This window comes from Artemia sp. Qi Xiang Cuo, chromosome 16 (genome assembly GCF_049724085.1).
Source record: "Artemia sp. Qi Xiang Cuo chromosome 16, ASM4972408v1, whole genome shotgun sequence".
Lineage (NCBI taxonomy): Eukaryota > Metazoa > Arthropoda > Branchiopoda > Anostraca > Artemiidae > Artemia > Artemia sp. Qi Xiang Cuo.
This window is the reverse complement of record NC_142809.1, coordinates 52,275,282-52,300,889: the sequence shown is the minus strand read 5'-3', so window position 1 is coordinate 52,300,889 and position 25,608 is coordinate 52,275,282. Positions and strand designations below refer to the sequence as shown.

The 25,608-nt window shown below is 34.4% G+C and overlaps 1 protein-coding gene across 1 annotated transcript in view; it reads right to left on the bottom strand.

Moving 5' to 3' along the window:
- Window positions 1-334: 334 nt before the first annotated feature.
- Window positions 335-25,608, bottom strand: part of wb (wing blister) — a 470,816-nt gene continuing 445,542 nt past the window's right edge. Inside the window, exons 44-48 of the mRNA XM_089102573.1 lie at window positions 18,647-18,793; window positions 17,227-17,383; window positions 12,726-12,868; window positions 4,979-5,171; window positions 335-2,367 (exon numbers count right to left, since the gene is read on the bottom strand). Of these exons, the coding sequence (XP_088958699.1) occupies window positions 2,234-2,367; window positions 4,979-5,171; window positions 12,726-12,868; window positions 17,227-17,383; window positions 18,647-18,793 (774 nt within the window). The 3' untranslated portion in view covers window positions 335-2,233. The remainder of the gene's footprint in view (window positions 2,368-4,978; window positions 5,172-12,725; window positions 12,869-17,226; window positions 17,384-18,646; window positions 18,794-25,608) is intronic.

The window sequence follows — 25,608 nt, the reverse complement described above, 5'->3', positions numbered from 1 at the left end:
CGAAAATTTATGGGGTGGAGATCCTTTCAATTTTGTTTAATGAAAAAAAGCAATTTTGCAAAATTTTGCAATTTTTGCAATTTTGCAAAAAGATGAACTTCCAAACCAGGAAAGAGAAGTTTTTTTTCCAATAAACATACTAAAAAGTACTTTTGCAAATCTAGGGTGAGCGATTGCCCCCCCCCCCCCGCCCAATCCCTAATTGGCACCCTTAGATTTATATGCGCTTAACGTAGCTGTGTGAGTAATGTTTAATATATATATATATATATATATATATATATATATATATATATATATATATATATATATATATATATATATATATATATATATATATATATATATATATATATATATATATATATCACATGATGAAATCACAAGATATTGGGAAAATACCACGGAGGGAACACCTTAGTTCATAATGGTAGAGAAACTCATATAGAAATAAATTCCATATTCCCATTCCAAGTTGCAAAACCATAAAGATAGAGAACATAGAGATCGATAGTAAAGACCCATAAATAAAGATCCATAGTAAAGATCCATGTAAAGATCCATTGGCACTTTTGTTAGTGGCAATCTTTTGAAACTCGATTTTTTCTTCACTGAAAGCAACGTATTTCGACAATTTAATTAGTTTTTATATAACTAGATTGACATCGATTACCGAAACACTTTGGTATCAAAAAAGGAAATTGAGTCCTATCAAATCTAGAATCATTTGGCCCCTTATATTAAATATAATCATATATATAACTGAAAGCGGTATTGGCATTAAATTCAAAAACTGATAAGCATGGCTATTATAGCCCCTCCGTTGTGAAATTTTATATGTGATTGTCATGAGCTGTACAAATCTTTATGTTTTTGAAACGGATTTTTTTGAGGGTATCAAGTTCCAAGCATTTTCTAGTCAAGCGAACCGTATCCAGGGGAGGACGGCTAGCGGGTTTGAACCCCCCTCCCCGAAATTTTTGTTTGCCTAAAAAAAAAGTAACAAAAATGCTTAAAAACAAATTTTAGATGTCTTTTGTAAAGTTTTTGATTTTTTATCCACCCCGAAACCCCCCTCCCCCTTCGAACAAAATCCTGGATACGCCCTTCGTATTGAGAAGAAAATTAAGTTCTATTATTTTTTACAGGGCAATCTACCTTTTTGGCAGATACAATATAAGCTGTCCAGGTAACACCAAGCTTGGGGTTCTACATGAAAAGTAATATGAATATTGTATTCACCTCAACGGCATGCTTCTGTTTCCTCTGTGTTCGAACGATTCAGGGTGCCACCGTCAAGGATGATGTGCCGCAAGATTTGGCAATTCAACACAGACGAGATTAGCACCATTAGTGGGCAGCACCATTTTGAACTAGTACATCATTTTGTTTCTGTCATCAGCAATTGTAAAGCATTTAGGATAAATGCTTTACACTTGGCGGTAATTAATGGAATGAAAATTCCTTTTTCTTTAAAAAAAAGCCAATTTCCACATTCAAAATGGAAAATTTGGCTTTGGTCGTGTGACTTAGTCACTGATTAATTAATTAATTAATTAACCACTAACTAAAATGAATTAATCAACAAGTTAAGAAGGCAAGTACAAGAGAACTATTAAGAATTGATACACGGCGGTGCTGAACTCGAATATGCCCACGTATCTAAACAACAACATTTTATTTCAAAAAGTGTCGAATTACTGATGACGAGGAGAAAAACGGTATAAAAAAAAAAGCAGTCCACAATGCGCTACTTAGCTCAAGGGCTTAGCCCATGGCGCAAATTTGGGGAGGTGGAATACTTGCTCCCCCGCCCCTCTAGATATTGAAAAATTAAACGTCACAATAGCCTCTCCAGGTTTGGAATACACACATTGCCCCCCCCCCCCCTTCATTTTCAGGAACTGACGCCACTAGGCATAACCAGGACTTTTTAAGGGCAAAGGGAGTCCAAAAGAGAAATTTTAAACCAAATAAGTTTTTTCAGCTGTTAGATAACTAAACAGTACACGCTTATACAGAATTTTAACATGTTGGAGTAAAGAAGCTTGAGCCTAACAAACCGTCTTGGTTGAGCCGCTTGCTGATATGGGTCATGATCAATCACTTAGGTTCCCTGTATGTCTGAACGTCAGTTAAGCTACACAAAAGCTCAAGATGGCACTTTTAGATCAACAGATTGTAGAGGCGCTAATGACAACGTCTTTAAAACACTAATTGGCAGAAGCTTGAGTTAACGTGGACACGAATCCAGAAGCACATTATTTTTCATTAATAAATTCTTCCATTCTCGAGACGACCCATTTATTTTGATTGTGTTTATACAACCGGTGAATCCACTTCTTATTGGTTGCATGGTTGTCGTTCCTAAAAAAATAAATCAAAAATAAGTAGAAGCAGAGAGAAAAAAACAGATAATCTTGCGTTATATAATCGGTAATGTTGGTAACTCCAGCCCATTATAATACAACGCGTAGCTGAAACTTATTTGAAGATACAACGACCTGATCTAGTGCGTCAGTATGTTTTCGATAATCACCAGAGGGTATACTTTTTTTTTATTCCTGAAGGCAAGCGAAGATTCACCATTATAAGGACTGCTAACAGCTAGGTTTCACAAAAAGGTGACAAATTATATGTTTTGATAGGTATACCATGTTTTAACTCACGGCTGGGATTCGGGTTAAAATTTTCAGGGAAGATTTTTTTTTGGAGGGAGTTATGGGATTTTGTGTCTGGGTTAAGGGGACAGTGTTGTTTCTTCAGTCCTCACAAAAGGTTCACGCTACAGGTTTATGCCTGGGGCCCAACCAATTTGGGTGGTTTTTGTCCATTTTGGATGGTTCTCACTCCAATTCTAATCTAAAAGGTGTGCTTTCATTTCATTGGTTTTCATCTTTATTTTTGGTGTATTTGAAATTAAAGTAATAATAAATAGCCTTCTTTTCGAGCTTAACTCCGTGTTGGCTTTATTCAATTATTTGTGTTTGTTTATACTTGTGTGAAATAAAAATCTACCTATTTGTCATCTGTAATGTATTTCCGTAAGTAAAGCTTTTTAAACTTTGTTTGGCTTTAAAATCTCCGGTGTGAAAATTTAAGATCGGTTCTCCTGTGTGAAAATGTCAGCCAGTAGTAACAACGTATTTTCACTTTCTTAAGTTAATTCCCCATTCTTTTACCTTTTTTTCTATTTTTGTGATGGAAAGGCCTTCGCTGTTTTTTTATTAAAAAAAATGGCACCTTTACTTTTATTTGAAAAACTTATTTTTCGGAAAGTTTTTTTTTAGTTAATAGCATTAAAAACATGCTCCTGATTTGTATTTACCTGAATGAATTCCCTTGTTTCGTATTTTTTTTTATCTCCAGTCCTGGTTGAACTACCTAAAAGTAATGATTCAGGGACTGTTCTAATTTTTAATTTCAGTTTCAATAATCACATTTTACTGTAAGTTTTATTCTATTTACATATGCGCTTTTTATTTCTTATGCGCTTTCTATCTACATATGCACTGACGGATCTTGGCAAAAATATTCATTTAAGGTTTAAAAAAATTTCTCTGTCTTAGACGAGTTGCTCTTATAACTGCTGCCTTTCACCTGATTTGAAAGCTACAATTACAGACTGATGATAATGATCATAAAAAGACGCCATTATTACCAACAGCACGGTGATTGTTATCAACTGGCAGCTGTTTTTTGGAATATAGTTAGATTCATCCAATAATCAGTGAAAGTATGCCAGAAATTTCAAAGAAGTGAATGAACTTTCTACTGGATCCATAAGCCCCGCAAACATATGAAGAAGAAGAAGATCAATTCCCTACTATTTTACTTTTTGCTGCTTATATGACTCTCTTCTTCAAATTGATTTAGTGACAAGCCAGAAAAGCAACAGCAAATTCAGATTATGGAAATTTCATTGCGTATCTACAATTCAGGTAATATATTTGACTATTAAGGGGGGGGGGGGAGAGGGTATTAGTACGCTCTAAGGAATGATATTAGTAAGTATTTCAGAATGTTTTAAAGTACTTTTCAGAATTGTATAGTGTTTCCTTATATAGAGTGGGAACATGGCACTAACCGTCTATATAGTAGTCTATATAATTCCATATGAATGTTAAAAAGATAGGAAAGACAGAAAAATTTTAGAATTGTACAGTGTTTCATTATGGGAATGCGGAACTAATACCGTCTATATATTAGTATATTTAGTTGCATATGAAAGTTAAAAAGATAGAAAGTTTTTAGAATTGTACAGTGTTTCCTTATGGGAATGCGGCACTAATACCGTCTATATAGTAGTCTCGTATATAGTTCCATATGAATAATAAAAAGATAAAACAAGTTTTCTACCTTTGGTGCCACCTATAATATGTATTCCTTGTAAACCTTTTTTATATGACATAATTATCTCCTTTACTGCCATCAGTATATACCCCCTTGCACCCCTTATCGTAACTTCTATTCGAGAAGTCCTTGAAACAAAAACTCTAAGCCAAAATTTCTGAAGCCGTCAATCAAACACTAGAAATTATGAACCATTATCTATTGCATAATACTATATGAATAGTTAAAACAAGTTTTCTACCTTTGGTGCCACCTATAATTAGCATTCCTTCTGGAACTTCTTCTATATGACCAGAACACGTTCCCTTTTTGCCATGAGTATACACCCGTGCTGAAATATATTTCTGACTACACCCTTTGTCATATTTGCTATTCGAGAAGGTCTTAAAACAGAATACCCGAAATTTCCGAGGACATCTATCATTTATGACTCTTAGCAATTGCTTAATTCTATATGAATAACATCAGAAAAAAGTTTTCTAGTTACTTTGTGATGAAATGAGAACATTTAGAAATTAGAACAATATTTTTGGAAACGTCAATCAGAAACTACAACTTATGAACTATTAGCAATTGCACAATTCTATATGAATAGTAAGAAGAAACAAACAAACAAGTTTTCTACCTTTGGTGCCACCTATAATTAGCATTCCTTCTGGAACTTCTTCTATATGACCAGAATATGTTTCAGTTTTTCCATCAGTATAGAGTGAGATCTTGTTTGTAGTTACTGACCATCGAAGGTCATGCCATCTTCCATTGCATAAGAAAGTTGACAAAACCGTTTGAAGAACTAGAGATCCATACTGAAGCTCAACCTTAAATAAATACCTGGGTTAATAAGTATGTTCAAATTACCAAAGCTAGTGAAAACGAAGCATGATAGTTTGAAGTGGTTGATTGAAAATTGCAGAAAGAAATATATTATAGAAAATTAGGAATATTCAAGAATTCTCTATTTTATAAATAAAAAGCCTGCATATCGTCAGTCGGGTATCAAAAGGTCGTAGCTTCATAATTGTAAATTTTCAAAAGAGCAAACAAAAATCCTCACAACTTTTTTTTATCTACCCTCTGATAACTGTAAAACAAAAACAAATTGATACACATTGATTTTACATATCAATCTATTTTATTTTACGGTTATCGGAGGGGAAATAAAAAAGTTGTGAGGTTTTTTATTGCTCTTCTGAAAATTTGCAATTATGAAGATACAGCCTATTGATACCCGACTGACGTGCAGACTGATGTGCAGTTGTAGTTGCCACATGGCAGTGATAATGGTACACTCGTAAGAAGCCAAAGATTGCAGTTTCAACAACTCTGTGGTAACGATCAAAGTCTATATTAGAGTAAATACTAATTGAGCTAACTCTACCCCATGGAAGAACATTGGATTGAGACTCTGCCAAAGATTGCCAAAGATTGCAGTTTCAACAACTCTGTGGTAACGATCAAAGTCTATATTAGAGTAAATACTAATTGAGCTAACTCTACCCTATGGAAGAACATTGGATTGAGACTCTCCGTGGCAATACGAGGTCCAGGGATCTACCCCGCTGTGGCAAGTTTGGGCTTGCCACTTGTCCCTGTAAAGAAAACCTAGCAACTGAAGCGTTGATTTGAAACCCTGTGTGCCAGCAATTTACCAACTTTTTAAACATCTTGATGAAAGTATTTACCTTTTTTCATCCCAAGTTTTCTGGAAACATATCCAAATCACTGCTCAAGAAATGGATCTTCAAGCTCAATCATTTGAAAATTTCAGGCAGACATTCAGGTAACACTAATGGCAACATTCAGAGAAAAAAGGCCTCATAATATTAGCATTTTCTGTTACCAAGGAAATTCTGAGCAACTGAACAAAACCAAGTTTCGTTCTCCATTTCGTTCATTGCTCAGATGAAATCTTACAAACCAACGTGCGAATGCGACATTCTTTGATCATGCCAGCTGTAAGTCTTTCTGTTGATAGGCTAAAAAGTAGGTATCCAAGTGTCTGGAAACAATACCTATCTTTATCTAGAACTTTCACAAAGCGTTCCGTTGGTTCTAGATAACATGAAGAGGCAGAAAGATGAATCAATCCTGACTGTAGTTGTCAAATTTAACTGATTAGCTGTGCGTATTGACTTCACGTGCCAATACTGACGTGTCAATACTGACGTGCCAATACGGACGTTCAACGTGCCAATACTGACATAAATGTGGAAATGCCCAAAAACTTTATAGTCTTGAAACAACCAAAAGAAAATCCTCAAAAATTAGATTTTCAGATATAAATAAACTTAAGATGGGTCCCGGGTGCAAAAAACCTTCTAGTTCTGATGTCATTGGTACTATAAAAATACGAACAGAGGTGTGTACACGTTACCGAAAGCCTACCATTTTACTATTACTACCTTAACGGCTTTTTCTATCGTTATTTATAAATAAATTTCCCTTATTTATCGTCGGATTTTGGGTGGTTCAGTTTTCATTACCCCATCTACTTTGGGGTAATTAAAAACTGGATGGTTCAAAGATACGCTAGTTATAAGGTGCCCAAGGAGTAGCAACTCTTAAGGTGAATATAACCAAGAAATTGACACAGCTCTCAGCTACTTTATTAGTTTTGGAAGGCTCTCTGCTGTGAATATTTTTTTTCATCAAGTCAAACTATGTTTATTTTAAGTCAAAAACATATTGTTAGGTGCCAATATCTGACAAATTATCTTGAATCCTTTTTTTAATTCATGTTTTAAATATCTTTGAGTGAGATCAAATCTATAAGAAAACCTGAGTAAGAAAAATTTGTATTTTTTTAGCGTTTAAATAAGACAAATCTGTAAAAATAAGGTGTATAACGGAATAATCACGTCTCCGACTTTCGTTCATAATACATCTAAATATGTTAGCTGTTCTAAAATTGTACGAAACTATTGAGAGAGTAAACTCAATTTTTCTCTCTAAGGAACAACAACTAACGCCATCTACTGCTTCCCAGTAGAATTATAAAGTTAATTATAAAAACCTACATGAAAAATTTCGGAAACAATCAGAGTGACAGAGTATAATATCTTTGGGTATACTATTTCGCTTTGGTAAAAACGACGATTGCTCAGGACTGTCTAGCAAGATTCATAGTAGACAAGCAGGATTTTAACGTGAGTTACAGTCGTTTTGGGGGTGGGGTAAGGTGATATTATAAGAGTGGGTAATATTTCAAGAAGTTGAGGGTAAAGGTATTTCATTTTAAAATTTTAATTTTCATCTTATGAGTGTGGCTGCACGGGCAACAATGGTACATATTCCCAAGGGGTTACTTTTAATATGTTTAGAATAGAATAGAATAGAATATGATTTATTGGCTAAAATAGCACAGAAGCTAGCATAAGCACGTTAGAACAATTACAATAATAAAACAGATGTTAGGGGATAAACATAAAATAAAAAAATTCAATCAATTATTAAAATAGGAATCAAAATGTGCTAAAATAGCACAAAAGCTACCATAAGCCCGTCAAAACCAATACAAAAATAAAAAAGATGTTGAAGGATAAACATAAAACTAAAAGTTAAATCAATTATTAAAATGGGAAGCAAAATAGGGGACAAAAGAGTTTTTGTACCTCTTGGTCAACATTTGCGGACGCAGGTCCAGTTGGGTATTTTGAGCTCTACGAGCATTGCGTCTTTATTAGATTAATTAAAAAAACTTTTTGCACAAAATAAGTTTTTCAAAAAGAGTAAAGAACTCCATTAAACCAAAAATGAACGAAAATATATTTATGGTCGTATATAATTAATCTAATATTATTTATTAATCTAATATTAATCTAATATAATTAATCTGAGTAGGGTTCTAAACCCTATGCTTTCTAAAAGCCAGAATCTAATTTTTACTTTACTGAAAAAAATTCAAATGAATTGACTGAAAAAAATGTGCATTGTCAATTTAATATATAATGCTCATATTTATTCCTTAAAATCTTAATTGATTTTTGATTTCTTAACGCTATAAAAGTGAAAACATTTAAAAGAATTTTTTTCAGTAAAGTACAAATTATATTCTGGCTTTTAGAAATCATAGGGTTTAGAATCCTACTCAGATTAATTTCTGCTCGTTTTGAGTTTTACTTATTTTAATTTCTGTTCGTTTTGGGTTTCTTTTATTTATTGATACTTATTTGTGGTAGTTGTTCGGTTGGTAGATTATTTGATTCTATTTTTATTCAATTTTCGTTTAATGGAGTTCATTACTTCTATTTTAAAAAGTTATTTTGTGGAAAAAGTTTTTTTGATTAGTTTCTGTCTGTTTTAAATTGGCATAGTCTTTTTTAGGGAGAACAAGTTTGCCTCTTCTACATTTAAAGGGTCATCCTTCCAATAAAAGCCTTTAACACCCCCTGGGCATAACTTACAACCCTTGCCCCTAATCTCTGGGGTTTGTTTTAACCCCAAAAGCCTTGTTATATGATATTTAGACTATTTTGAATAGAATGGCTATCTCAAAATTTCTATTAGACGCATTTCGGGACAATATGACGTGTGCGTAGGAGGGAGAGGGTAGCTGCCCTCTGATCACTTTGATTCTTAAAAAGGGCAATAGAGCTTCTGACTACCAATCCAATGAGCCCTCTTTGAAGCTTATATGACCAAACTTTCTATAAAAACCTTAAATGTCCTCAGGGCAAAACTTACAACCCCTGAGGGCTGGGAGGATTTGTTATCCTCAAAGACACAATTTCCAGACCTTTCTGATAGGCTTAACAAAATGGCTATATCGAAATTTTGATTGCAACTGTTTGAGGAAATGATAGGCGTGGAGGGAGATATTTACCCTCTGATAACTTTCGACTAATAAGAAAGGCCCTAGTCCTCTCACTTTCCAATCAAATGAGCCCTTTTTGAAGCTTTTACGACAAAAATTTCTATAAAACGTTAAATGCTTTAAAGTCATAACTTACAAACCTTGTCCTGAGGGCTTTGGGGGGAGGGTTGTCATCCTCAAAAACATAATTTCAAGACCTTTCAACTACGTTGAACAAAATGGCTATCTGAAAATTGTGATTGCATGTGTTTGGGGATATGGTGAGTGCGAGAAGAGGGTTACTTACCCTCCACTCACTTTCAACTATTAAAAGGGGCACCAGCCCTCTCAATTTCCAATTGAATGAGCACCTTTTGAAGTTTCTACGACAAACCTATCTATAAAAACTTTATATGCCCCCAGGGCATAACTTACAACCTTTTCCCTGGGGGCTCTGACTAGTGTTTAATCCTCAAAGACATATTTTCCAAAAATTTTAACTACGTTGAACAAAATATCTATCTGAAAACTTCGATTGTATGTGTGTTTGGAAATGGTGAGCGTGAGAGGGGGTTAGTTGCTCTCCACTCACTTTCGACTACTAAAAGGGGCAATAGCCCTTTCAATTTCCAATCAAAGAGTCCTTTTTGAAGTTTCTACGACAAAACTTTCTATAAAAATCATATATGCCCCCAAGGCATAACTAACAACCCTTGCCCTGAGGGCTGTGGGGGAGGGGTTGTCATCCTCAAAGACCTAATTTCCAGAACTTTCAACTACGTTGAACAAAATGAATATCTCAAAATTTTGATTGGATGTGTTTGGGGAAATGGTGGACGTGAGAGGGGGGTTAGTTGTACCTTCGACTATTAAAAAAGACTCTAGCCTTTTCAATTTCCAATCGAATGAGCCCTTTTTGAAGCTTCTACGACAACTCCTTCTATAAGAACTTCATATACCCCCAGGGCATAACTTACAACCCTTGCCCTGAGGGCTGTGGGGGGGGGTTGTCATCCTCAAAGACCTAATTCCCAGAAATTTCAACTATGTTGAACAAAATGGCTATCTCAAAACTTTAGTTGCTCTAAATGGCTATCTCAAAACTTTAGTTGCGGGTTAGTTGCTCTCCACTCAGTTTTGACTAATAAAAAGGGCACTAACCCTTTCAATTTCCAATCAAATGGGCTTTTTTTGAACTATCTACGACAAAACTTTCTATGAAAACCTCATTTGCCCCCAGGGCATAACTTAAAACGCTTGCCCTGAGGGTTATGGGGAGTGTCCTCCTAAAAAATATAATTTCTATCTGGAGATCAACTACGCTGAGCAAAATGGCTATCTCAAAATTTTGATTGGATGTGTTTGGGGAAATAGTGGGCGTAGAAGGGGTGTTCGTTGCGTTCCAATCACTTTCGACTATTAAAAGGGCACAAGCCACTCCCATTTCCAATCGAATGAGCCCTTTTCGAAGTTTCTTCGACAACTCCTTCGATACGAAGTGTCCTGGTCTAAAGAAAAAAAACCAAATAATACATTGTGCCAACACAGTTCTTTACTTAGGCAGCGCTATTGAGCTGCCTATGATAATAACAGCGTTAATGATGCACAACAGGTTAAATCTCCGAGTTATATTTTCAAACATATTGACTTGTCACTTCTGGGTTTTGCAGATGATCTTTTAAATCTTTCTCGGTTGCTTTTTTCATTAGAAAATAATTACTCGCGTCTTGAAAAAGGTTATGTTGATATTGGTTTGCAGTTTAATGCAGAAAAATCTGCTGTTTTGTTTTTTTAATTGCTCTGAAGATAATGCTACAGTCAGGCTTGGTGGAATTACCGTAACACTGTCTAGTCAAATTACATACCTTGGCCTGCCGATTGGTCATAATCTTCTAGAAACCCAGTCTTTACTTATTGAACACCTTTCTAAAAAAGTGCGCATTGTCTATGTGGGTGTTGTCACTAGCCGTCACAATTCATGCTGTAAATATCTGGCTTGTCTTTATAAAGCTGTAGCTTTGCCTCATGGCTTGTACCTGTCTCCTTTTTGGAAGCTCCTGAGTGCACGAAACAAGAAAAAAATAAAGTCGGTATTTTTCAAGTATGCCCGATATCTGCTTCAAGTGCCACCTTTTGTTAGAAACCGTCATATTGTTGCAAAAAATGGAATTGCTGAGCCCCTGAGTGCCGTGGAGGAGGCAATTCAGAATTACTACAGCTGCTAGAAAAAGAACTAGAGCTGCTGCACCACGAGTGGGTCCACCTCCTAAAACAGTTATGTTGTTATGTAGTTCTTTCTGTTTGTATTTGTTTTTCTTGTCAGTTTTGCTTTTTCTTAGTTTTCTTGTTTGTGCTCTGTCTTTTTCTGTTGATTGTAAGACGGGTTATTAATAAAATTCATTCATTGATTCATTCATCATTTAGTGTCTTAATGTCTAGGGCTATTATTTAATGTCTGGGGCTATAATAGCCTCGTGAAACAGCTCTTAAGGGGGCTATAAAAACATCGGTTGTTCCACGTTAGTGTAGGACGAGAGTCTACAAATGAATTCAAATTTTTACATACTTTGGCTAAAGCAAAAGAAAAGGCTTGAAACAGGGCGGGATGTATGAAAAATATGTAAGCATCAGGAAGCTGAACTCTGCGAACAACTTGTAGAAGAAGTAGTAGTTTGTAGGCACCTCATATGTCCATTTTTCAAAAACAAATATTAATACTACTACTAAAAACTCAGTACTGCATCAAGTCGCCTCTGGCCAACACAGCTGCGCAATCTATTGCACATCTATTCAAAGCCACTTTACACCCTCTCAACACGTCCTAATTTGCTTTAAACCCTTTCTTACGACCGCATCCCAAAAATAAATCCAGGATTATTTTTCGTGGTGAGGGTGGGGGGGGGGGGGGTTTGGGTCCAAAAAAGCTTTAAAAAAAATCAAAAATTTGTTTATATACATTTTTGTTACGTTTTTACGAGTCAGACAAATATTTCGGGAAAGGGTCGAATTCATACCCCCTAAACCTCCCCCTTGGATACAACCTTGCCTCTTCCCATTTCATTCGGGGATGACCTACTTTTCGTTTGGCCCTATATGGTTGGCCGAAAAGGACAATCTTTGGCAATCTGCCATCTTTGATGGCAGAACGTGTTCTATCCCTCTGAACGTGTCCTGAACGTTTCATAGAACGTGTCCTATCCCTCTCAACCTTTCTCTCATTATAGCCTTTGAAAGCAGGATAGAGCCACACTTTTTGAACAGCTTACTGTTTGACATACGGTTAGTAGGAGGGGTACCCAAAAGCTCCCTTTTTTAATTAGAACTTTTTGTTATTTTTATTTTTGTCTTGTATGTATTTTATTTATAGGATGCTAAAAAGGAGTTGTGCTTCATGGCTCTTTAGAGAACCATAATTTTACGAAAATTTCAGCATTTCAGCATGAAGAAACGACCAAATTTGAGTTCTTTGTTATCAGAACCACTTCATTTAATGTTGTGCACAAATATTTAAAGGAAAATACGTTAAAAATGACATGGAAACAAGAAAACATGTCAAATCTGAAATAATAAGTATGCTTACCGTTTCACGGTTGAATTTGAGAAGAAGCTGCACTCCATTCCCAGAAGGAGGTGAGGGAGCAACTGACATCAAAACCCCACTTTGATCTGAGGTGCGAAATTGAAGTTGAACTTCTATGCCTGGAGTGACCTTGAACGCATCATCTTAAAAAGACAGTGTTATTAATGTTCGAATCTAATTCAGTAAGAGTAACTTTCAAAGGGCAATGCAGTGCTTGATAAGAAATGGGGATGAAAGTGCAATGTAGTGCCCAAAGAAAAGTAGTGCAATGCAGAACTTACACTGGTAAGAGCATAAACTGAAGTTTCTCTCGCAGAAAAAAATGCGCCATCTAGCATTATCTAGAAAGATCATTAAGTTAACTATGCCAATATAAATAAAAATACTAGTCGTATGGAATTTGTTTAATCTCTTTCTATACCTTTTCTTCTCATTAAGAAAAAGATAAAACAGCCGCCTTCTCCTATGGGACAGAACAGTTTTGTTATTATTTCTAACTCGTATATTCTATCTAACTCCTCAATATTTTGCACGCAGACTACTACTATTGCTACTGCTCCTAACAACTCACTATAGCACCAAGACCCCTGAGGCCAACACAGCTACGCACACTCCTCTTCTATTCTAATATATTCAAAACATCCCTCTTTAAATCCTCTGAAGAAGTTCTTATTTCCCATAAATATTTCCTTAAGAAATCCTCCCACCCCGTTAAGGGACGATCAGCTTTTCGCTTGGTTATAGACGGTTGGCTGACAAGGACTATCTATGGCAATATGATCTTCATCCACAAGAACGTGTTCTAGCCATCTCAACCTATCTCTCATCATACCCCTGGAAAGCGGGATTGAAACCGCATTTTTTGTACAGCTCACTGTTCAGGATACGGTCAGTCAGTCGGGTACCCAAAACTAGCTTTAAGCATTTTATTGCCAGTAATAATTAGTTGTTTTTTTTTAGTGAAAAACTTTTTTTTTTTTAGTGATAGCGAGTTCTGTGTAAAGACACCAGATGGCCAAACTCGTTTCTTCCGTATTCTGTCAGGAGTTAAGCAAGGTTGCGTCTTGTCACCGCTAGTTTTCGTAATCATCATTGATTACATACTGCAAAGTACAAGCACAGACGAAATCCAGCTGAATCCAGAAATATGCCTCAGTGATGTACACTTCGCTGACGACATTGCCGTCCTCAAATCATGCAAGCAAAGACTCCAAGAACTCCTTGACAAAGTGAGGGAGAGAGGTGGCCAGGTCGGCCTGAAAACAAATAATGAGAAAACAAAATGCATGGCTACCACAGATTCACCCCTGAGCATCACTTGCGGAGACCAAAACATAGAGCAAGTCGTCAATTTCAAATATTTGGGAAGCATAATAGAAAGCACCGGATCGACCACAAAAGAAGTGCTCACAAGAATCGGCCAAGCCAATGGGGCCTTCAATATATTAAGGAAATTATGGCGGTCCCAAAGTTTCTCTATACGGCTAAAGCTACGACTCTTCAATAGCACTGTTATGCCAGTGCTGCTTTACGCAGCCAAAACCTGACACATGAACCAGGAACAAGAGAGAAGAATACTTGCTTTCGAAAACACATGTCTCAGAAGAATTCTCAAAATCCGTTGGCAGCAGAGAATAACAAACCAATGCATCCGTGACAAGACTGACCAGCCACTTGTGACATACATCATAAGAGTCCGCGATGGAGATACCTTGGCAACGTACTACGTATGGACAATCTCTGACTAGCAAACGCAGCGCTCCATTGGCAGCCATCGGCTCCACGCCACAGGGGCAAACCCAGAAACACCCTGCGTCGAACGTACGAGACAGATCTCTGTAACCTGCACACATAAATCCAACCTCAGTTGAAGGACATACTTGCAGCAGCAAACCTGCGGGAAGACTAGTGGCTCCTTCTCGATGCCCTGGGTGCCTCTGGAGGCACAGGCGGATCTAAGGTCTAAGGTAAAGCAATAATTAGTTTTATATGCCTGTAATAATTAGTAATTGATAGTAAGCAATTGATAAAAGTAATTAGTAAATAATAGTAATAATTAGTTTTATAAAAGTATATACCTGCTATCAGAAATCCCAGGTTTTTGGAAAAATTTTGAAGAAGATTTGGAAAATCTTCAAGTTCAAAAACATGGAAAAGGGGTATAGAACAAACTTCAAATATATTAGGGCAGAAGAGGATGGTACGCAGCTGTACTGACTTCAGACGGATTGGTCCAGAAATGAGTTGTTAGCAGTAGCAATTAGAAAATTAATGCAATTAGTTAAATTAGAAAATTAATGCAATTTTAAATAATAATGAAATAATAAAATTATAAATAATAATAAATAATAATATATTCATTATTATATAGTTATAAATATATTATCATATAAATATATATTTTTAACTAAATCATAAATAATAATAAAATTAGTGCAATTAGAAGATTAATGCAATTAGTAAATTAAAAAACTAGTAACAATTAGAAAATTAATGAATTAAAACTTAAATATTTGAAAGCTCTCTAGTTCTGCCGGGTCACGTTGCGTCGTTATTGCCACTTACAACTTCTTAATCCTTTTAAACGCGCGCTAAAGCGCCAAAAATTCCTCTTTTATAATTGTTCATACCCTTTGGGCAAGGTTAACAAAGGGAGCAAGTGGGTTTTACGGATAATATAAAAGAATGCCAGGGATACGTTTTTGTTTCAGCAAGGTTGGAAGTTGGTGGGCCAAAGTGTATATCATGACCAGAAATTGCCTTGTTCCTTACCACGACACCTTTGCAAATTTGTTTTGTTAACTATTATTTTAAACTATTTTGTTATTTTAAGTATTTAATTTTAGCTATTACTTTGACTAGTATTATTTTAACTATTTTAATAATTATTGCAAAATAGTTAACTAAATAATTAATTATAGAATAATTAGTCATTAAGTTGATTAATTATCAAATTAATTTTTAAATGATTATTTCACTACTCATAATTTGACTATTATTTCAGCTGTTTAACTTTTTTTTTCAACTATAAGCTATGACCTGTTTATTTGTTGTTTTATAAACTATTAGTTTTATATTATAATTATATTCCCCTTATACCCTCCTTTATATTTCTTTGAGCACTTGACGTTTTGAGACCCTTTATCTAACATCTTTTATTTTTTCAGGTTAATTCCAAAGGTGGGTTTAAATGATTATTTTCCTGGCACATTCGGACAACTATAGGAATGTGATTTTGACTCTGATGAGTCTTATGGGTTTATTATGAGCTTCATGAGGTCTCTAACAAAAATCCTTACGAGAGTAGTAACCAGGATTTAGCATTAGAAACAACATAACCTTGAAACCACTTTTACAAAACAGTGGCTAAGAGTGACATATTTAGTGTTTTATGTAAGTTGCAAACGGTGTTAATTATGGCTTTTTAGCCCCTGTCATCTTCTTTGTGATACCCTGAATTTAAGTTTTGTATTTGCTAAGTAGAAGAAAAAGATAACATACGGAAACAGACTATAAAAAGATAAAAAAAATATTGAGGATTGCTCAAAAAGATTATTTTTTGCTTGAATAAATGATTTAGAAATTCGTCAAAGAGCTTTTTAGAATAACAAAGAAAAAGCATCGTGTATGCTGTTTTGATAGGACCAGCGGAAAAATATTTTGCCCCCTTTCTAAGAACGCAAAATACAAAGTCCCCTTACCCCTCCCCCCCAAAAAAACAAGAATTTCCTGAAAATTTCAAATCGATGTCCCAGCCACAAAACAGGTGAGTTCTAAAAACGAGGCGCACTTAAACCGGAGGAGGGGGTAAGTAAGTAAAAACGTGGAGTCGGGGGGGGGGAGTAAAAACTTGGAACAGAAAGGGCAGGAGGAGTGTTTCTTGCTGTTTTGGCCCCAGGCAACTTGACTTCATTGCAATGAGATACCAGTGGTAGTAGCAGTGGTAGTAGTAGCAATAATGAAACACTTTTTTTTCCAATAAATTTCTGTGGAGTATGAAATTACATTTGGTAAAATGATATAAACACTGATGACGAATCCTGATCACTAATCACTGGTTAGTGATAAAGACTGATCCATAACTGACCCTGATATTGCCAAGGCTCAATTTCTCTTCTTTTCATTTTTGTTAAAGTTCGTAAGTAGGCTGGGAATCTATTTTATGAGATATATTTTTTTTTTAGAATTGTTGAATTGAAACTATTTAAATAAAATAGAAATCTATTACAATAAGCATCAATTTTAATACATTAAGATATTAAAGTTTATCAATACTCAGCTAAAATAAAATTATATTTTTTTTTTAATATCACTGAATCGAGATCCCAATGATTAAATAAAAAAACTGTGAATCAGCGATATCTACAGAAAGAATTGGCGCTTTTGATATATAAACACTTCTGAATCGAAACAAAAAAATGTTGTGAACAAATAACATAGAAAGCGCCTAACTTAGACGCCAGTTGTATAGAATAAAACAAATATTTGGACTAATTCTTACCAAGTATTGCATAGCTGTCAGTTGGGAAATATGCTGCTTCTTCAATAGAAGTGATGCATTTATTTACGTTGCTTAAAACATTTTTGCTTGATGAAAGGTAGATTTCTGTTTGATCCAAATACAGTTTCTTAATACAACCTTGGAAGCCTGTCTCCAGCTATAAAAATAAGAAAAAAATATATAGGAATTCAACAGCTGGAATACGAAAATAGAAGTGGAATAGCTGACATTCAACTATGTAAAGATTATCAATAGGGGAAAGGGTCAGAAAAGTTTTCAGGAGATCGAACTTGCAAAAAAACAGCGTTTTCGATTACTCAGGTTTTCTTTATTTTGAAGAACCTTCTTCATAGTATTCCTTGGAGGGTGACGGGATATTTGGACGATTATGCAAGAAGCCTCGCTCTCCCCTTTTCGCTGGTTAGTTTTTATCTATAGAAAAGATCTTGCCAAGCACTCAAGCAACCAAAATATTTATAAGTTTATATGTAACTTGCCAGCTTTATCAGAAAGGGGCTTCCATTATAAGAATTAAAACCAAATACCTACCAACCATTCTGGCTTTAATTCTTATAATTTTTGGCTTTTATTGATTTTATTTATCTTTTAATTTTGGGTTTTTTCATTGTTTTTTTTTTATTTTGTTTTCACATTAACTTTCCGCGTTATTTTGTTGTTTTTTTCTTCGGCATTTTCCTTGTTAATATTATTTTTTCCGTGCTAAAGAACAGGGGCGATTGTCCTCTCGAAATATTCGCTTTGTCTGTTTTTTCAGTATCTCGTTTGGCCTTAAAAACCCCGTTTTTGATCGTTTTCTTTCTTTATATTATGGCAGGCCAATGTGGTTTAAGAAAATGCTTAATTTCTTCCAGTAAAAAACTGAAAGAGTTAGACCAATATCAGGGACCAATTCCTCCCCCTCTCCATGTAGTAATCTGTGTAATTTAATGCATATAGATAGGCGAAACAGTTTAAAGGAAAACAATTCCGTTTCAAGTTTCCTTAAAAACGACTGAAAAAACTCAGAACAGTTTCAGGGGATAATTCTACCTTATCCACCATATCCATATACAGATAGGTGTTTAGGTACACACACTTAAAGGGGGGGGGGGGAGATGATAATAGAACATGAAAGAGAAAATTTTCGGACAAAAATGTTAAATTTCTTCCAGCAAAGAGCTGACAGAGTTAGACCAATATCAAGGGTCAATTCCCCCCCCCCCATGTAGTATCCTGTGTAAATTTATGCATATAGGTAGGCAACGCAGTTTAAAGGAAAAAAATTCCGTTTCACGTTTCCTGAGAAACGACTGAGAAAACTCAGAACAGTTTCAGGGGATAATTTTACCCTATCCACACACCCATATACAGATAGATAGTTAGATACACATACTTAAAAAAAAGAAGTTTTTTTGCATACCATTTTCTCATCTCTTTTCAAGTCACGTGGAATTCCTCCCAAATAGATAAGTCGATTGGGCTTCAGTTTTGGTCCCAGTCTAGATTTTCCTACAATTCGTCCATCAACATATATTTGCAATTTTCTTCCAATTCCCTCAATGGTCACCTAAAAAATTGGCGAACTTATTGTTAGCTCTGCAAAAAAAAAATACAAAAAAAAAAAAAAAAAAAAAAAAAAATGAAATCAATTTTAAAATAAAATGCAAAAATTTCCTAGACATAACATTTTTGGAAGAGAAGACTATGTATAGTGGAGGTTTATTTCAAAAACATCAACTAGACCAACTACTATCTATTACGATAAATAAAGTTCAAACAGGGATAAATCGTCTTAATAGACAGTGATAGAAATTCACAAAAAATACCAAATATTTGGGTCACATATGCAGTGACTTTTTTTTGAATAAAACAATTAATAATAATTAATTAATAATTATTAATAATAATTTTTTGAATAAAACAATTAATAATAATTAGGAATTAAAGATTCGTCGTCCGTATTAGAACCAGTTTTACTACTGATGACGGTCACTGCATATGTGACCGAAATATCTGGTATTTTTGGTGAATTTCTATCACTGTCTATTAAAAGGATTTTATCCCTATTTGAACTTTTATTTATCGTCATGGAAAGGCAGTGTGGTCTCCGAAATTATCTACTATCTATTACAGAAAAGCAATCCCGATAAGACGTTCTCGTTTACTGAGATGTAGAACTGTTTTAGTAAATTTTTATTGTTATTACGAAAAAAAATAATTACTTTTTAATAAAGCAATAAATGTACCAGATAAAACATTTCTGGAAAAGTAGACTCTGTTTAGTAGAGTTTATTTCAGAAACAGGAAACAAACCAACTATTATCTATCACAGAAAAGTACTCCCAATAGCATGTTCTTGTTTGCTGTCATTTAGCCAATAAATTTAGCATTGACCGTTATAGCAGGAGTTAGGAGACAATTATAGAGGTGAATGTATTTGAAAAAAAAAGTTATAGGCCGAAATTTTTCTTCCACTTGAGCCCTTTTCCACGTTGTTATTGCTGTTATTGTTGCTGATTTAGGTCCCTTTTTGACCCTGAAGTCCTTCCGACACTGTTAATTGGTATTGACGACTCTTAATAGCTGGCCAAGATATGCCACATTGACAACTTTGATGCATATAGTGTCTTTCGACTTGATTCAACATTCCTCTCAGCATTCCCTGAAAGTTTCAGCTTAATATTTTTAGCCGTTCCCAAGATATTGTATATACGTCCTTTGACCATCTAGATGTAAATAGTGGCTTTTAATTTAGTCCATCATTCCTCTCAGTAATCTCTAAAAATTCTGAGGTATTGCAGATATACCCCTTTGACAACCTGGATTCATATAATGTCTTTTGGTTCAGGGAAACATTCCCTGAAATTTCAAGCTTAATATCCTTTGCCATTCAAGAGATATCACTGATATACCCTTTGGATCGCCAAAATACACACAGTGTATTTTGATTTAGCTCGACATTCCCCTCAAAAATCGTTGGTAGTTTCAACATAATATGGTTAGCTATTCCTGACAACCTGGATGCACATTGGGGCTTTCCATTTAGTTTTGCATCGCCCTTATATTCCCTAAAATTTTCTTGATACCATTAGCTGTTCCTAAGATTTTGCAGATACATCATTATAACAACCTGAATTTATATAGCTTCTTTTTACTTAATTCAACATCCCCTTCAGCATTCTCCGAAATTTCAACTTAATACTCATAGCCAATCCGGACGTATTGTACAAACCTATCGTTTAAACCTAAGTTTAAAACATAACAAGGGAGGAGGCTGGTTGCCCTCCGATCACTTTTGAATCTTAAAAACAAGACTAGAACTTTCAATTCCCAATCAAATGACACCTCCACCCCAAATTTTCAATGACCACCCCCTCAATATGAAGTGGCTATGGGGGAAAAATAATTATAAATAAAAAATAATACATTGATGTCGGCGCTTGTCACATCGCAACGGTTTGATCTGTTGTTTTTTAAAGCTTTCGTCCATTTTTTTTATATATTTTTTCGTTTGTTCTTCATTTTTCTTCCCTCTATTTTCACGGAAGCAGGAAAGAAGTTAAAATTATTGCTGAAGAAAAAGCTTAACTTACACTTTGAGCATTGCAAAATTTTATTTGGCTGCATGCAATATTTTATTTTGCTGCATGCAATATTAGCCTTTTGGGTAATATGTATTTGATTTTATTCAAAAAGTCGTAAATCTTGCTACGTAAGAAAGATATAACTAACACATTTGGTTGAATTCTAAAAGTAAAACTATGAAATTACTGGGTGTTATCGTCTCAAGTAACTTAAAATGGGATTGTCATATTAATGACGACATCTTAAAACGTGCAAATGCCGCATTTTCCCCTCCTTAAACTCCTTAAATATTTAAATGCCCTAAATCGCATTGTTTGAGGATTTTCCTCTCATTTGTACGCCCAACCCTCGAGTGTGCCTCTCCTCTTTGGCGTCCTGGCATCTCCATTGAATTATCGGACAGAATAGAGGCAGTCCAAAAAAGGAGCCTAAGAATTATTTTCAATGAGGGTAAAGTACCTTATATTTCACTTCCTCGGAGAGCTAATTTAGTCACCTTTAAGGAAAGGAGAGCAAAAATTTCCTTGCGTTTCACTAAAAACGCCCTTCATAACCCTCGAACAACTCCCCTTTTTCCTAGTCAATATTCATCCCTCCGACCCCACCTCCGCGTTCTTTTTCAACAAAAATCCACCTCCTTGCCCCAATAAGAGTTTCCACTGAAAGATAATAGAAATACTTTCATCCCTTACAAAGTTGACATATTCAATCAGTGACTCTCCCTAGCCCCCCCCCCCTCACTCCATTTTTACCTCATGATTTTAATTTTAATGTTCATTTTGCAAATTTTGAGGTTGTTATTTTTTAGTCATATAACTAGCTTATGTTTTTGTTTTAATTATTTTATCCCCTTTTTAATTTTACGAGTTTTCATTATTTTGACATTTTTACTGATTTGGCATTGACCTTCTAATTTTATGAGTTTAATTTGTTTTTGTTTTTAACATTTTTACGTATTTGACATTGACCCTTTTATAATTTTCTGTTGTTGTTCGTTTGTTTGTTTTTTGGTTCTTTTTTCGTTTTATTGACGCTAAAGTGCGAATTCGAAAGAATTGGGCTTGTGATAGCCGTTTTTCAACAATAAATCTTATCTTAAATTACAAAACTTACGGAGTGCCGTTATAATTTTCTGTCGTTGTTCGTTTGTTTGGTTTTTTGGTTCTTTTTTCGTTTTATTGACGCTAAAGTGCGAATTCGAAACAATTGGGCTTGTGATAGCCGTTGTTCAACAATAAATCTTATCTTAAATTACAAAACTTACGGAGTGCCGTTATAATTTTCTGTTGTTGTTCGTTTGTTTGTTTTTTGGTTCTTTTTTCGTTTTATTGACGCTAAAGTGCGAATTCGGCACAATTGGGCTTGTGATAGCCGAATTTCAACATTAAATCTTATCTTAAATTACAAAACTTACGGAGTTCCTTTATAATTTTCTGTTGTTGTTGGTTTGTTTGTGTTTTGGTTCTTTTTTCGTTTTATTGAAGCTAAAGTGCGAATTCTGCACAATTGGGCTTGTGAGATGCGAAGTTAAAAAATAAATCTTATCTTAAATTAAAAAACTTACGGAGTGCCGTTATAATTTTCTGTTGTTGTTTGTTTGTTTGTTTTTTGGTTCTTTTTTCGTTTTATTGACGCTAAAGTTTGAATTCGGCACAATTGGGCTTGTGATATGAGTAGAACATTAATTCAACGTCACATTCCGGACAAATCGAAAGGTGTTCCGTTATAATTTTCTGTTGTTGTTTGTTTGTTTGTTTTTTTTTCCGATTTAGGTGTGATATTCTAGATATATAGACATCGTAACACTATTACTTTTTAGATACATTAATCATACAAACTACATAAAAATTAAAACAAAAATTAAGGAGTGCCGTTATTATTTTCTGTTGGTTTTTGTGTGTTTGGGTCTTGTACGTAATTTCGTTTTTTTGATGCTACAGTCCGAATTCATCACAATTGAGCATGTGATAGGCACTGTTCATCAATAAATATTATTTTAAATTACAAAAATTACGGAAGGATGTTAGAATAATCAGGTTGTGTGTGTGTTTTTGGTTGTTGGTTATATTTTCGTTTTATTTACGCTAAAGTGCGAATTCGGCACAATTGGTCTTGTGATAGGCGGTGTTCATAAATAAATCTTATCTTAAATTACAAAACTTACGGAGTTCCTTTATAATTTTCTGTTGTTTTTTGTTTGTTTGTGTTTTGGTTCTTTTTTCGTTTTATTGATGCTAAAGTGCTAATTAGGCACAATTGGGCTTGTGATAGCCGATTTTCAACAATAAATATTATCTTAAATTACAAAAATTACGGAGTTCCGTTATAATTTTCTGTTGTTGTTTGTTTGTTTGTTTTTTGGTTCTTTTTTCGTTTTATTGACGCTTAAGTGCGAATTCGGCACAATTGGGCTTGTGATAGCTGTTTTTCAACAATAAATCTTATCTTAAATTACAAAACTTACGGAGTGCCGTTATAATTTTCTGTTGTTGTTTGTTTGTTTTTTTTTTGGTTCTTTTTTCTTTTTATTGACGCTAAAGTGCGAATTCGGCAGAATTGGGCTTGTGATAGCCGTTTTTCAACAATAAATCTTATCTTAAATTACAAAACTAACGGAGTGCCGTTATAATTTTCTGTCGTTGTTCGTTTGTTTGTTTTTTTGGTTCTTTTTTCGTTTTATTTATGCTAAAGTGAGAATTAGGCACAATTGGGCTTGTGATAGCCGTATTTAATCATTAAATCTTATCTTAAATTAGAAAACTTACGGAGTTCCGTTATAATTTTGTGTTGTGGCTTGTTTGTTTGGTTTTTTGTTCTATTTTCGTTTTATTGACGCTAAAGTGCGAATTAGGCACAATTGGGCTTGTGAGAGCCGAATTTCATCAATAAATCTTATCTTAAATTACAAAACTTACGGAGTTCCTTCATAAGTTTCTGTTGTTGTTTGTTTGTTTGTTTTTTGGTTATATTTACGTTTTATTTACGCTAATGTGCGAATTAGGGACAATTGGTCTTGTGAGAGCCGCTTTTCAACAATAAATCTTATCTTAAATTACAAAACTTACGGAGTGCCGTAATAATTTTCTGTTGTTGTTTGTTTGTTTGTTTTTTGGTTCTTTTTAAGTTTTACTGATGCTAAAGTGCGAATTCTGCACAATTGGGCATGTGAGAGCCGTTTTTCAACAATAAATCTTATCTTAAATTACAAAACTTACGGAGTGCCGTTATAATTTTCTGTTGTTGTTTGTTTGTTTGTTTTTTGGTTCTTTTTTCGTTTTAGTGACGCGAAAGTGCGAATTTGGCACAATTGGTCTTGTGATAGCCGTTTTTCAACAATAAATCTTATCTTAAATTACAAAACTTACGGAGTGCTTTCATAATTTTTTGTTGTTGTTTGTTTGTTTGTTTTTTGGTTCTTTTTTCGTTTTATTGACGCTAAAGTGCGAATTCGGCAGAATTGGTCTTTTGATAGCCGTTTTTAAACAATAAATCTTATCTTAAATTACAAAACTAACGGAGTGCCGTTATAATTTTCTGTTGTTGTTCGTTTGTTTGTTTTTTGGTTCTTTTTTCGTTTTATTGACGCTAAAGTGCGAATTCGGCACAATTGGGCTTGTGATAGCCGTTTTTCAACAATAAATCTTATCTTAAATTACAAAACTTACGGAGTGCCGTCATAATTTTCTGTTGTTGTTTGTTTGTTTGTTTTTTGTTTGTTTTTACGTTTTATTGATGCTAAAGTGAAAATTCGGCACAATTGGTCTTGTGAGGGGAGTTGTTCATCAATAAATCTTATATTAAATTACAAAACTTACGGAGTGCCGTTATAATATTCTGTTGTTGTTTGTTTGTTTGGTTTTTGGTTCTATTTTCGTTTTATTGACGCGACGGTGAGAATTCGGCAGAATTGGGCTTGTGATAGCCGTTTTTAATCAATAAATCTTATGTTAAATTACAAAACTTACGGAGTGCCGTTATAATTTTCTGTTGGTGTTAGTTTGTTTGTGTTTTGGTTGTATTTTAGTTTTATTGACGCTAAGGTGCGAATTAGGCACAATTGGGCTGGTGATATGCGCTGTTCAACAATAAATCTTATCTTAAATTAAAAAACTTACGGAGTGCCGTTATAATTTTCTGTTGTTTTTTGTTTGTTTGTTTTTTGGTTCTTTTTTAGTTTTATTGACGCTAAAGTGTGAATTCGTCACAATTGGGCTTGTGATAGCCGTTTTTCAACAATAAATCTTATCTTAAATTACAAAACTTACGGAATGCCGTTATTATTTTGTGGTGTTGTTTGTTTTTTTGGTTTTTGGTTGTATTTTTGTTTTATTGATGCTAAAGTGCAAATTCGGCACAATTGGGCTTGTGATAGCCGCTTTTCATCAATAAATCTTATCTTAATTTACAAAACTTACTGAGTTCCGTTATAATATTGTGTGGTTGTTTGTTTGTTTGGTTTTTTGTTATATTTTCGTTTTATTGACGCTAAGTTGAGAATTCGGCACAATTGTGCTTGTGATAGCCGTTTTTAAAAAATAAATATTATATTAAATAACAAAACTTACGGAGTGCCGTTTTAATTAATATGTGGTTGTTGGTTTGTTTGTTTTTTGGTTGTTTTTTCGTTTTATTGACGCTAAAGTGTAAATTCGGCACAATTGGGCATGTGATATCCGATTTTCAACAATAAATCTTATCTTAAATTATAAAACTTACGGAATTCCGTTATAATTGTGTGTTGGTTTTTGTTTGTTTGGGTTTTGGTTGTATTTTAGTTTTATTTATGCTAAAGTGCGA